Below are 14,715 nucleotides of genomic sequence, written 5' to 3'. Positions count from 1 at the left end.
AAACCTTATTAAAAGGGTAATAAATAACCCCTTAGTTAGGTAGTATAGGATTTAAAGCTAAGCCTATTATTAGTCTAAAATAAGAATAATACCTTATAAAAGGAATACTAAATTAAATATATTTTAGTAATAAGGGGCCTAAAGCTAAGGGGAATAATATAATACCCTTATAAAATAGCTAGGTTATAAATAATTAACCTAAAAATTAATAAAGGCCTTTATATAAATAAAAGCCCTAAAAGATTTTATATAGTAATAAGAAGATCCTTATATAAATAGTAAAATATAAATAAGCTATAAAATAAAATTTTAAATTTTAAATATACTAAAGGAAAAAACTAATCCTAAAGTAGCCTTAATAAGGACCTTACCTAATACTACTATAAATATATACTAATTATATTACTTAAACTTATTAGAATTCTTTAAACCCTTTTTACCTTTGTTCTTACTTTTATTTTTCTTAATATTCTCCTTAGGGAGGGTCTTAAAACTATATATTATAATACTTAAGTAGGGGTAAAATATAACTAAGGAGGGTAGGGTATAAAATAAAAGTACTAAGTAATATAGGTAATAAAAGGGTAAAGGTAATAGGGTAATATAATAAAAATATATATTTATATAAAATAGGTATAACCTACTATTATTATAATAATATAAAAGTAAAGGGGGTAAAATTATATAATAAGAAGGAACTATTTATATAAGACTTATAACTTATTGATATTATAATATATTTACTAAGGTAGCTACTAACTTAATACTAATACCTTCCTATACCTACTAATAGTAGGTAAAGCCGTATATATTACTCTAGATACCTATTAGGGCCTAGGCTATACCTTAGGTAAATACGCTAAGCTATATACTTAGTATAGTACTAGAATGACTACCTACTTAAGTTAGAGTTAAGGTATTGACGGTAAGGATAAGAGTATAGTTTAGGTTATTATTATTAATAGCAGTAAGGGGGGAAATAATACTTAGTATAGGGTAAGGGTATAAGTAGAATATATAAAGGTAGGCTTTATCTTAACTAAAGCTAGGATATAGGCCTAAACTTAGCCTAAGGCTAAAACTTTAAGTAAAAGGATAGTATAAGTACTTAATATAAATCTAACCTTAGGGTAAGCCTTAACTAAAATATAAATATTATACTAAGTATAAGTATAAAGGTTATATAAAGTACAATATAGCTAAGGGTATATAGTAAATAAATATAGTACTTAAATATATTTAGTATATATATATATAATATATATATATATAATATATATATAGTAACTAGTACTATAGCTTAGTATATAGTTATTATAGCTATTAGTAATAAGATAATTATATAAGGAAGGTATATTTTATATACCTCCTCTAAAAGTATAAACTTCTTATTAAAGGAATTACTCTTTACTAAGTATTTACCTAAAGTATAATAGTAGTTTAACTTATTAGTATAATAGCTATAATACAGGCCTAAACTATATTTAGAGGGGGGGGGAGGAGTACCTATAGTAGTAAATATAATAATAGTAGTAGTAATAGAAAGGTAAATAAATCCTCTATAAGGGAGGAGTTAATAATAGTAAAAAAGAAATTAATAACTCTTCTTAATACTAATCTATTAGTTAACTACCCAAAAAATATATAGAATAGCCTTATAAAAAAGTAATAACCTACCTTATAGGGAAGGAATAATAATATAAAGAAAAGGTATAGTAAAAAAAGTAGTAAAGAGATTAATAATAAAAATTATATAGTAAGGAGCTAAAAGATAAACAGGTATAATAATTAAAAAAAGAAAAATAATAAGTATAAATAAAAAATAAATAGAAAGTTTAATATAAAGGGATTAATAAAAGGGAAAAGTAAGGTAAGGTAGGGCGCCTTAGGTACTTAGTAAATACCTAAGGAGGGGCTAAAGTAAAGTAAAGCTAGTTACCCTAAGTAATTAGTAAGCTCCTAAGAAAAGAATAAAAAGGAAGGAGGCTATATATATTATATACCTAGTAAATACCTAACTAATTAATAACTTTTTAAGGGGGCTATAATAATAGGAAGACTAGCCTAAGGAAGGGTAGTTTAATTATAGCTATAAATAAACTTTACTTTAAATAGATAAAGTAAGACAATATATTATAGTATTAGGCTTAGTCCAATATATAAAAACAAAAGGAACTAAAGGACCTACTAAAAAGTATATATATAACTAGAAGCCCTAGTTACTAAGTAGTTTTCCCTCCTTTAAGTCTTTTAATAAATATTATTAAGAGCTCTAGAGTAGTTATCTAGTAACTTTATAATAAATAGTTAGAATAGAATAAAACTATATAAGATATATATATACTATAAATACATATTGTATAAGTATAAGAAATACAATAGTCTTTCTTTTTAAATTATCCCTTAGTACTATTATATAACTTATTTAAATCTGTATTTCTTGCCTAGTTACTAACTAGTACACTTCCTACTATTACAAATAGCCTTAATTAATATCTATTTTAAATAGTTTGTGCAACTAAACTTCTACTATATACCCTTCCTATTTTACCCCTTTTATTCCAAGAGGTATTTCCCTTTTGTTTTTAAGAGTTATACTTGTTAAAATACTAGGATTTATACTAGTAAGACTACCCAAATAGGATACTATCCTATTATTGCTACTACCAGTAGCAACTGCTAGAAGTACTACTGCTGGCAGATATACTATACTATACTGAGAGTATAAGTAAGTATACAGAGCTGACTAATAGTATACAACATACTATTTCTCTAAACTATTTGTTAGAGATACTTGCCTAATTAGGTATAGTACAGAATGCTCTAGAACATTCTAGAATATTCTAGAATATTCCATACCCTACTTATGGAATGTACTGGAACCTCTTGGAATAAGCCGGAATGTTGCTTACCCTACTTATGGAATAAGCTGGAACTTCTTGGAATAAGCCGGAATGTTACTTACCCTACTTATGGAACAAGCTGGAACAGTCTTTACTGCACTTCTACACCTATATAAGGCAGTAGCCATTCCCTTAGAATAGTTTCTCCTTTTTGAAATATAATCGCATTCGCTTGTATAATTCGGTACTACTAATTGTGCACTCTTGCCCAGTTACTAACTGGCACCCCTTATGCTGTTACTAACAGCTTGATTGATTCCCTGGTCCGTGCGATATACTTCCACTACCCCTCCTCTTGCGCACGCAAATTGCAAGAGGTTATGAGCCCGGAAGGACTACAATCAATCCTCCGGAATTGATCTGTGCGACTTACTAAGTCGCCTACCAGTACTACTGGTAAATCGTCCGGATCGATCTCTGTAACTTACTAAGTTACCTACTAGTACTACTGGTAACGATTGATCGAATCCTGTGACTTACTAAGTTACCTACTATACTACTGGTAATCCCTGGTCACCAAACGGCTCCCCCAACTACTAGTACTACTAGTACGTTATCTACCAGTACTACTGGTAATCCCTGGTTACCAAACGGCTCCCCCAACGGCTAGTACTACTAGTACGTTGTCTACCAGTACTACTGGTAACTGTTGGTCATCTAACTACAGCTTCAACTCCTACTAGTACTACTAGTAGAAGACCTATTGCTAGTACTACTAGCTAGGTAGGTAAGGCAAAATCGGAATCTAGTTACTAACTAGAAAATGGATCCCACCAATCAAGGTCAGGGAACTAACCTGTCGGAAATCGAAAAACGTCTACTGGTACAGCAAACGCAAATCGATAAACTTTTACGACAACATACTCAATCTATGCAACAACTCAATACTGTTGTTCCACAGATACAAGATCGACTAAATACAATCGAGTCAACTCTTAGCAATCTCAGTAATAGTACTACTATTACAAAGACAGAGGATTCTAACTCCAGCTACAAGTTAAATAAAAAAGTCTACCAATTCCCGGAATACGCAAAACTCAAAGGCACCGAGAATTACGAGCTATGGGAGCAATCCCTATCAATTCAACTTCAAGCCCTGGACCTAGAAAGTTTTCTGGATAAACCTTCAATTGCATCCAACTTCTCAAGCAGAAATCAGGCCCGTTTGCTTATGCTATTACGGGACAGCTGTACGGAAGAAACCTTAGCATCTATTGCATGGATCAAAAACCCAACTGAGGTTTTCCTGTTATTGAAAAAACAATACTCCGAAGGTTACAAAGCCAAACGCTCTAACCTATACGACGCTTACCACACCCTTACATTTAAGGGGTACAAAGGAATACTCGAGGCATTTAATACTGAATTTAACAGTCGACTTACTAGGCTACAACTAGCCGGAGTAACAATCGATCCACTGGATCAAGCCAACCGATACCTTGCAACAGTTAAGCCTGTTTTTCCACAATGGGTTGCTATGCAACGCAATACCATTCAGTCTTCCCGAGCCTTAGGACTTGAAACAGATACCCTAGGTCTACAATACCTTATGGTTAACCTTCTGGAAGAAAATCGAAACTCCAGTACTACTGGATCGAATACATTCAGCTACAAGGTATCCCAAGTACCTAAGAAAAAGAAGAAAGAGAAATTTAATAAAAAGAAATCTAACCAGTCGAGCCAAACTAATAAAAAGAAATCCAACCAATCGACCAACCAACCAAAGGATACTACTAGTTTCCTAGTTGGTAACTACAGTCTAGCCGCTGGCTGTATGGATTCATCTTATTCCTACCAGGAATCAGATACCGATTCTAACTGTACAGAAGAATTGGAAATATTACCTAACTTAGGTAATATTGGTACACTATACAACGTTACTAACGCTAATATATACCATATAGGCCTACTCTACGATACTGGCTCAACCTGCCATTTGGTAAATAATCGGTCTAAGTTTACAACCTTCCGACCAATTACAAAATCCCAGGCACAACCAATTACAACTGGAGGTAGCCCAATCTACCCTAGTAGAATTGGAAATACAGAATTTACGGTATTAATTAATACCGATCCACCAACCTATAGTACTCTTGTACTACAAGATGCACTATATATTCCGAAAATGGAAGTCAATATTATCAGTGGAATCCGCCACTACGGATTAGGGGGAACACTTATTAAGGAATCCCTATACAACTCGAACCGACAAGTATGTGGCCTACTCGACTTCCAGAGGCACGGCTTCTTCTTACAACAAGAAGGCCAAGATACGCCCTATCTGAGCAAATCAGACTCAGCCTACTTTAGCTACTATAGTAGCTACGGAATAACAGTGGAAATTCCTTCGCAATCACCTTCCTGGGCCAACGAGGCAGAAGACTGGACGGTACCTAGATCGGTGCCTAGTCCGGCACCTAGATCGGTGCCTAGTCCGGTGCCTAGATCTACACCTAGGTCGGTACCTAGTCAAGTACCTATACCAGGACTAGATCCTAGCCCAACTACTAGTTCGGTTGGATCAAGGGACCTTACTAAGGTTACCCTATACAAAGACCCTATAGAGGACCCAATCCCTATAGAGGCAACAGACCTACTGGCAGTCCCCACTGCTAGTACCGAGGAACAGGCCATTCCGACTACTAGTTCGGAATCCAGCAACCAGTCTTACCAAAGACTATTGCAACAAGCAGGCATCTGGCACATCCGATTAGGACATATCAGTCTGCCACTTTTGAAAAAGACTAGTAAAATTACTAGCGGGCTGCCTAACTTCTCGTCTATTAAGGCTACCGATTTTCAATGCCTTGCTTGCATACGGGCAAAATCTACCAGACGACAGTCAAACGATCCAATCGAGGATCCAGACTGTGTACTTAATTCTATCGAAGGGGATATATTCGGGATTAAACCTATATCCTACGACCGAAAATCCATTGGACTAATACTTATCGATCGAAAATCCCGATTCCGTTGGGTATACATCTTACCTAATAAGGAAGGACCAACTATTCTCCAGGCTATAAAGAACTTCTTTCAAAGCCTAAAAACACACTATAGCCGTTACCCAAAAAGGCTATTTTACGATGGAGGACCTGAAATCAATACATTGCTTTAGGACTGGTTGGGTACCAAAGGAATACTATTCGATACGTCTTGCCCATACACCCCCGAACAAAACGGACTTACCGAACGGTCTATACGAGTTATTCTGGACCGACTACGCGCAACAATAATCTGGGCCGGCCTCCTACTTTTCCTCTGGTCTGCTATACTTCCTGCTATAGTCAACCTAGTTAACTATACTGCAATTACCAACAGGGATTTAAGCCCCTACCAATTGCTCAAGCAGGAATTACAAGGGCTAAAAACACCACCAAACCTTACAGCCTATAAGGCTATTGGTGCCCACTGCGAAGTCCTGATCCCACACCAGAAACGGATTCAAAGTGCTAAATTAGCACAACGCATAGAACCAGCAAGGCTACTAGCAACGCTAGGTTCAAAAACATACCTTGTGTATATACCTTCTAGAAGGGCAGTTACAAAAACTACCTTCCTTAAAGTCCTAGAAGGTATCGGCCCTATCTCCCAAGGACTTCAACGACTACTAAGTCCTAGTCTTCAAGAACTAGAGTCAGAGGGGGAAATTGAGATAGAAGACTATATCTCGCAAAATACCTCTAGTCCCCTAACACCTAGGGAGACAGAGGGGGCCAACGGACCTACTAGTCCTACTAGGACTAGTAGACCTACCAGTCCTACTAGGACCAGTAGGTTACAAGGAACCAACGGACCTACTAGTCCTACTAGGACCAGTAGGTTGCAAGGAGCCAACGGACCAACTAGTCTTACTAGGACTAGTACAATAGAGGGGGTCCTGGCCCAGCCAATAGAGGATCTACCAGATACCTCTCTTCCAGATGCACCAGAACCAGAAGACAACCCTGACCCAATGGATCTTAACCTAGCGTATTGGATCCAGGACCTATGCTACCAAGCTAAGGCCAAGCAACTACTAAATAGTAGCGAGCCTACTAGCTGGAAACAGGTACTTAAGTCAGATAACAAAGACCAGTGGATAAGTGCTATATTCTCGGAATTCCAGCAGCTTATCCAGGCAGGGGTATTCTATTTTATCCCCCTTCAAGAAATACCAACTGGCAGACGACTTCTGAAAAGCCGACTTGTACTACGAGTCAAAAAGGACCAGCAGAACAACCCCATCAAATTCAAGGCACGACTAGTAGCTAAGGGATTTATGCAAATCGAAGGCCTCGATTACCTAGAGACTTTTGCAACTACTAGTATTCCACCTACCTGGAGGATACTACTAGCCCTAGCTGCCCAGAACAACTGGTACGTCGAACAGATTGACTTTATTGGTGCTTTCCTAAACAGTGAGCTACCTAAAGTCAATTATCTTGAAATCCCTGAGGGACTGGAAGCATTTATTAGTCTTAATAAGACTAATAATTTAGCTAAGCTACTAGCTAAGCTAGGCTACAATCCGGCAGTCAAATAAGGCATCCTTTTGAAAAAGGCACTCTACGGCTTAAAACAAGGACCTAGAGAATAGCAGGAGGCACTTACCAAACTGCTACAACAATACGGATACAGCCCCCTTGTATCTAATCCGGCTATCTACTATAACAGTACTACTAGTACTTACATAGTTAGCCATATCGACGACTGCCTACTTATTGGACCAAACCGTACATATATTAACAAGTTGAAGCAACAACTACATATGGTTTACCCAATCGAAGACCGCGGACAGGCCGCCTTCTTCCTAGGCGTACAAATCAGTCGAACAACTAAGGGTATTACCCTTAGCCAAAAAGGGTATATTGAGGAAGCCCTATCCCGATTTGGGTTAAAGGAGTCCAAGGCAGTAGCAATACCGCTACAGCCAGGAGTACTTAAGCAGGCTACTACAACGCCTCTTACTCCCTTGTCCGCAACCGACCAACTGGTATACCAACAGATAGTAGGGACTCTAATGTACCTTATGCTACTGACCCGACCAGATATAGCCTTTGCAATCCAATGGCTATCCCGGTATATGCATCAGGCTACTAGTCTGCAGCTATCAGCCGGCAAGAACCTCCTTCGATATCTAAAAGGAACTACAGACCTAGCTATATGCTATTGGTCTAAGTCAACAACACCCAATCTATTAGGATATTCCGACAGCGACTTTGCAGGTGACTTGGATTCTTCTAAGTCTACCTATGGGTACCTCTTTACTCTAGCCGGTGGACCAATCTGCTGGAAATCAAAAAGGGCTAGTACTATTGCTCTTTCTACTGTAGAGGCAGAATCGGATGCCCTACTGGAAGCAATTCGGGAACTTAAATGGCTAGACGGTCTATTTACAGAAATCGACAAAGGCCTTAAAAAACCCATCCTACTTTTGTGCGATAACAACGGATCTATCTCTAATGCCAACAATCCCAATCAGCATAACCGAACAAAGCATACACTGCTAAAGTTTCGGTATATTCGGCAAGAAGCAACCAATGGACTAGCTAAAATCAGTTACCTGAACACTAAGTCTATGCCTGCCGATGGTCTTACTAAGGCCCTTACCGCTGATCTCTTCCAACGCTACCTTGGCCTACTAGGTCTCCAAGGGATCCCTATTTAGCAGTAGTCATACTAGCTAAATAGAGGGGGTGTTAAAATACTAGGATTTATACTAGTAAGACTACCCAAATAGGATACTATCCTATTATTGCTACTACCAGTAGCAACTGCCAGAAGTACTACTGCTGGCAGATATACTATACTATACTGAGAGTATAAGTAAGTATACAGAGCTGACTAATAGTATACAACATACTATTTCTCTAAACTATTTGTTAGAGATACTTGCCTAATTAGGTATAGTACAGAATGCTCTAGAACATTCTAGAATATTCTAGAATATTCCATACCCTACTTATGGAATATACTGGAACCTCTTGGAATAAGCCGGAATGTTGCTTACCCTACTTATGGAATAAGCTGGAACTTCTTGGAATAAGCCGGAATGTTACTTACCCTACTTATGGAACAAGCTGGAACAGTCTTTACTGCACTTCTACACCTATATAAGGCAGTAGCCATTCCCTTAGAATAGTTTCTCCTTTTTGAAATATAATCGCATTCGTTTGTATAATTCGGTACTACCAATTGTGCACTCTTGCCCAGTTACTAACTGGCACCCCTTATGCTGTTACTAACAGCTTGATTGATTCCCTGGTCCGTGCGATATACTTCCACTACCCCTCCTCTTGCGCACGCAAATTGCAAGAATACTAAGTTAAAGCAAGAAGAATTTGTATAGTAAGTACAATTCGTTAACTCAATATACTACTTATACATATAGTACAATAGTAGTATATTAGTAAGCAGTAGTACTACTACTAGATATTTATTATAGTATTAGGCTTAGCCCGATATAGGAGAACGGAGGGAACTAAGGGACCTACTAGGAAGAATGCATATAACTAAAAGCCCTAATTACTAAGTAGTTTTCCCTCCTTTAAGTCTTTTAGTAAATATTATTAAGAGCCCTAGAGCAGTTACTTAGTAACTCTATAATAATATTGCAAATAGCAATACATAGAATAGTATCCTATTTAAGTAGTCTTACTAATACAAATACTAGTAATTTTAATAGTACTTTATGTATTAAGAATTTTAAAGAGTAATTTGTTATAGTATTAGGCTTAGCCCAATATAGGATACAAAATAAAAAGACCAACGGACCTACTAAAGGAATACATATAAACTAAAAGCCCTAACTGCTAAGTAGTTTTCCCTTGTTTAAGTCTTTTAATAAATATTATTAAGAGTCCTAGAGCAATTGCCTAGTAACTCTATAATATAATTATATTAATATATCCTCTTCTTTATTATTAATACTTTTTTAAAAATACTAAATTATAATATATTATTAATTCCCTTATAATAAATAGTCCTTATATAGTATTCCTAAAAATATAGTATAAATTGTAGTTATTTACTAACTTTACGAATAATCTTAAATCTTTTATAGTACTTAAAAGGCATACGCTATAGGCGTAGGCCTCATAAGTAAAATTAAAGAATAGTACCTATAACTAAGTATAGATACTAATAAATCCTTTAATAGTTCTAACTATTTAGCCTATTTGTTAACTAATTTATGCAAAATTTCATGAGATTTACTCCGTAGAGCAAGGGCATTTGCCTCCAGGGTTGACCTTCGAGTCGAGGTGTGTGTCGTAAGTAATTTACCACCCACAGGATACCCCAATGGTCTTGGCATTGTTCCTCGACTTATTCTCTGACCCCTCCGAATGCCAAGCTTATCCATCCCTACTTCATAAATTCCTGAAGTGTCCCACGCTGCGTTTTAATCGTTGCGTCAACCAGGCCATTGGTATTCCTGGTGGCTTCGTTACCCCTTGACAGAATCACAAGGAGAACATATATCTCGCACTCTTTAAAGGGCTTGCTCTGGACACTAAAGATTCCATAGACAGTGGCAGGCAGCACCCAAGAGCGGCCACGAAACTCTTGCTGCAACAGAGCCAACCCAGCAAAATATGAGGGACCCCTTCTTTATACCGCCCAGTCCCTGGCTTGTTGACTTGGTTCAACCCTGGTGCGAACGTCTCGGCTTCCCCACACTCGCTCTCCACATCCATGAGGTCCTCGCCGCGGCTATAGGATACACGCTCGTCTTTTGGCCCATCTCCCCTATAGTATCCAAACTACTTGCGTCAAAGCACTATGTCAAATTATCTCCCCAAAAACGCCTCAACTGGGATGCTCATGTCGTCTCCATGTTCCAGAGCACTCTTATAATCATACTGGCGTCCTGGGTCATGCTCGTCGATGACGACCGTCGAGCAATGAACTGGGAGGAGCGTGTATGGGGCTATACTGGTGCGGCTGGGATGATACAGGCCCTGGCCGCAGGCTACTTTGTCTGGGATCTCATCATTACGAGCTGGAATATCGACGTTTTCGGCTTCGGCACTCTAGCTCATGCAGTATCCGCTTTGTTTGTTTACATTTTTGGGTTTGTACGTTGGGGCTTCCCTTTCTCTCCCTATCTTCTCTGCTAACTCACCGGAACCGTGCAGCGGCCATTTCTCAACTATTATGGCTGCATATTTATCCTATGGGAGCTCTCCACGCCATTCCTGAACATACACTGGTTCATGGACAAAATCGGTATGACAGGATCTCGCATGCAGCTCTACAACGGGTTCCTGCTCCTCTTCAGTTTCTTCTGCTGTCGTCTTATCTATGGGACGTATCAGTCCGTCCTTGCCTTCCGTGATACCTGGGCTGCCATCGACAGACACCCCACCCAGCATCTGCATAACTCGACCGTTATGGCCTTCGCCACTGACGAGTCCTCCGTGCCCATGTGGCTTGGTGCTGTTTATCTCGCAAGCAACCTGACACTGAACAGTCTGAACTTCTACTGGTTTGTCATGATGATCAGGGCTGTTCGCAAACGCTTCGAGCCAAGTAGGCATAAAACCACAGAGATGGATATTGCTAAACCTTATTCCACCTCCAGTGTGTCAAGCGACGGCAAACCGCGAAGGCGCAAGGTGTGAGGAAACTCGTTGGATAATAGCACTTGGTAGTACATATTGCTGTCCAAAACCTGCCTACGTGATATGCTGGCAGGGACGACTGCAATGCCCATACTTTGATTCCACGCCTCCACAGTTGAATGAGTAGTCTCTCGAAGCTGAACGGCCATAGAATTCCTTAGTCCATAAATTTTGGTCAAGCGGCTCTGAGGCCATGGAAGCCGGCATGCTGAATAGCCCAGCCCCCCCCCCCCCCCCCGAAAAAAAAAACGCTCCAGGCCGCGTAATGTTGGCATAACCAACGGAAGGCTATCTATTCCAGTATGTGTCATACAGTAACGGAGCAACCATCGACATGAGAGATTGGTGTATTCCCGTGTGCCATTTTATATTCCCGCTGCTACTTCCACGTAAGGATATCTTGCACCACGCGAATAATCGTCAACTGCGGCGGCCACCCTTGCTCCCCATTTTGGCTGGCTAGTCCCTGTCGAGGTATTTGTGGACAGCAGTCTGAATAGCAACCGGCAAGTGGTACGAGCCAGCTCTGTGATTACGCATGGTAAGAATGTAGCTCTGGCCAACTTCAATACCTCAAAAATGATTGACATGCTGAAATCGATGTGGAACAAGTGGACAATCGCCTGCCTAGGCGATGTCGGGATATCCCTTTTAATTTATAGTCACCACAGCATGATGAAACCCTAACAAGACTAGGGGAGCAATCATACTAAGCACATCAACTCAATACAGAGGATTGTTAATTCTGTAGGTGTGGAACCTTGATGCCATTCCGCTTTTGCGGTTCCGAGCTCAATCGATCCTTTCCACTTGTTCCAATATTCGCCCCCCGAGAGTATCTGAGCATTGCTTTCTCGTAGCTTTTTAAAACCCGAAAGGATTCTGGGGCGCTACGGAAGGGTTAGCTGAATTATTGTTACGCTAAGTGAAGCAATTGATATCAAGCATCATATCACTCACTTGCTTGAGCCAGATTTGCTCGCCGCCCAGTTTGCTGAGGAGTCAGCCTCTGGGCTTCCGCTTTCACCACACCAAATCGGACTGGAGGGGGCGGCCCCGTCTGTTGAGGCTGAATCGGTTGGGTAAAGCCGCCACCCAGGGAACCAAGAGCGTCCATCTGCTGCAGCTGTAGACTTACCCCACCCGGTCTCTGAGGCTCTAGGGGCGAAGGTAGTATGCTATTAACTCCGCCTAATGCGCCTGACCCGGAGGAGTAGGGCATTACGCTGGGAGGAAATGGAGATGGGAGGCCGCTGGGTTGAGCCAGAATTTGAGGTTGCAATGGACGGCCCGAATCCGGGAAAGGGCTTGAACCTGGAACCCCTGTCATCATTGGCTGCATATATTGCTGCTGGTTCGTGGCTCCTGATGAATATGAAGCTAGGCCTTGATCCTGGAAACTTAAGTAGACGGTCGATGCGGGCTGGAGCTGTTCCGAATACTGTTGTACTAGCCTGACTTGAGCTAAATTGTTGAGATTGGAACCTGGAGATGCCGCCTGCGATTGAATAGGACCGGTCATTTGAGGCATCATGGAAGATGACGGTACGGATAACTGTGCTGCCTGAGGAGCCGACAAGGGACGTTGAGGCGGCGGCGGTATCAGAGAGCTTTCCGTCGATGACATTGAAGGGGTGCCGGTCGGTGTCGGGCAAGAGCTTTTGGTGACGATGGCGATTGGGCAGGTTTGGGGACGGTGGAAAAGAAGGACGGGCTTGCGCCAGTGAGTTGTTGAGTGTGATCTTGAAGCTCTAGTGTGTTGGTCATTTTCGCTATCGTTGGTGGGGGCTCGATTTGGGTTGGTTGAAGTGGGCGGGAGAGTAGAGACAGTTCCTTCATAGAACCTGTCAACTCGGCGGTCACGGCTGGCTCCGGAGTCGACTGCGTTTTTGCCACCGAGCTGGGTTGCTTTCCATTTGCCGTCACTTGCTGTTTGGTCAAGTCCGCCTTTACATCCCAAGCATCGTCATCGAACCCAGTGGATGTAGTGTTGGATGACTTTGAACTCGCCCCTGAGAAAGACTTGACACCATCCGAGGTGTTATTCCCGGAAATGATGGCGGTACTGACAACGTCGCTTGTCTGCATGGCTCGTGTCGGTCGACCCTTCCGTGTATTGTTACGAAGGGCTCCTCCAGGTCCAGAGAAAAGGCCCCGGTTGTCTCTTCGTTCGACTCAAGCTTCCCCCGGTCGCGGCCATACTTGGCATCCAGCTTGCGCATGACCTTAATAATGTCGCCTTCGCGAAGACCCAACGTTCGAAGTATTGTCGCGTTGACGTCAGGCAGCACACTCTCATCCATCGAATCCCGGGCGAAGGCCTGGGCATACCGTTCGCAAAGCCCAACCGCAACCTCGCACGCCAGGAAAAACTCAAACCAGTCATAGTCAATATTTTCGCTCTTCCCAACAGTTGCTCCGACCTCGGACAGACGGTTTTTCTCTGCCGACTTGGCCGTCTTGACGTCCGCCAGGGGCCTGTCATCGTCGAGACTGATGCCTGTCGCACTCTCGACATACCCAAGATCGGCGCGCGACATCTTGGTGATTGGTACAGCAATCTTGACACCGTTCATCTTGTGTAGATGAATTTTGCCGTCCTTGAGGCCGAGAAACTGTGCCTCGACAGTGAAGGAGCCAGACCGATCTGTCCAGGCTCTCACCTTGGTTAACTCCGGTTCTGTGATTTGAGTTGGTCAGCGCTCTATATTCATCGTCGTCGCAAAGTGGGCTGTATCAGGGGAGGCTATACTTGACTTGGCCTTTGGATGCTCATCGCCATCGGTTCGGCCAGTTTCATGCCGGCTTCGCTGTTGTCCCAAATTATTACTATGTTCCTTGGCCACAAGGCTGCTCCCTCTTTCGGGAAGATTCATTCCCATCCCTACCTGTTGAGGCTGCTTGCTCGCTCTAATGGCTTCTTTGGTCAGCCGGATCTCCTCAAGGCGGTTCTGTTCGACGGTGGCCTTGGCTGAATCTACATCTGAATAGGTTGCCACGATGGGGGTGATTGATCCTGTGATTTCGATGTAGGAGCTGGGAACAACGCCCTGATTGCCATTTTTAAGGCGGCGAACCTGCCACCACTCCTCACTTGTAGAATCGTCGAGAATGCTGACATCATCGCCTGCAGCGACGGTGACCTCGTCGTCGCCTTGAGCCATGAAATCGTACAAGATCTTCCCTTTGCGTTGGCTGCGTTGCGA

The 14,715-nt window shown here is 41.3% G+C and overlaps 3 protein-coding genes across 3 annotated transcripts; 2 read left to right on the top strand and 1 right to left on the bottom strand.

Moving 5' to 3' along the window:
- Nucleotides 1–7,653: 7,653 nt before the first annotated feature.
- Nucleotides 7,654–8,553, top strand: DCS_08302 (uncharacterized protein; the record flags this gene model as incomplete). Its single annotated transcript, XM_040805576.1, has 1 exon — nucleotides 7,654–8,553. One exon carries the CDS (start codon nucleotides 7,654–7,656, stop codon nucleotides 8,551–8,553), a length of 900 nt encoding a protein of 299 aa, XP_040653281.1.
- Nucleotides 8,554–10,480: 1,927 nt separating this feature from the next.
- Nucleotides 10,481–11,509, top strand: DCS_08301 (TLC domain-containing protein; the record flags this gene model as incomplete). Its single annotated transcript, XM_040805575.1, has 2 exons — nucleotides 10,481–10,963; nucleotides 11,024–11,509. 2 exons carry the CDS (start codon nucleotides 10,481–10,483, stop codon nucleotides 11,507–11,509), a joined length of 969 nt encoding a protein of 322 aa, XP_040653280.1.
- Nucleotides 11,510–12,373: 864 nt separating this feature from the next.
- On the bottom strand, nucleotides 12,374–14,673 carry DCS_08300 (uncharacterized protein; the record flags this gene model as incomplete). The annotated part of the gene is made up of 4 exons (XM_040805574.1): nucleotides 12,374–12,399; nucleotides 12,470–13,434; nucleotides 13,580–14,189; nucleotides 14,262–14,673. 4 exons carry the CDS (start codon nucleotides 14,671–14,673, stop codon nucleotides 12,374–12,376), a joined length of 2,013 nt encoding a protein of 670 aa, XP_040653279.1.
- Between the last annotated feature and the right edge of the window lie 42 nt (nucleotides 14,674–14,715).

The sequence above is a fragment of the Drechmeria coniospora genome (genome assembly GCF_001625195.1).
Source record: "Drechmeria coniospora strain ARSEF 6962 chromosome Unknown scf7180000000121, whole genome shotgun sequence".
Lineage (NCBI taxonomy): Eukaryota > Fungi > Ascomycota > Sordariomycetes > Hypocreales > Ophiocordycipitaceae > Drechmeria > Drechmeria coniospora.
Note: the sequence above shows the minus strand (reverse complement) of the source record. Positions and strands in the feature narration are given on the sequence as shown.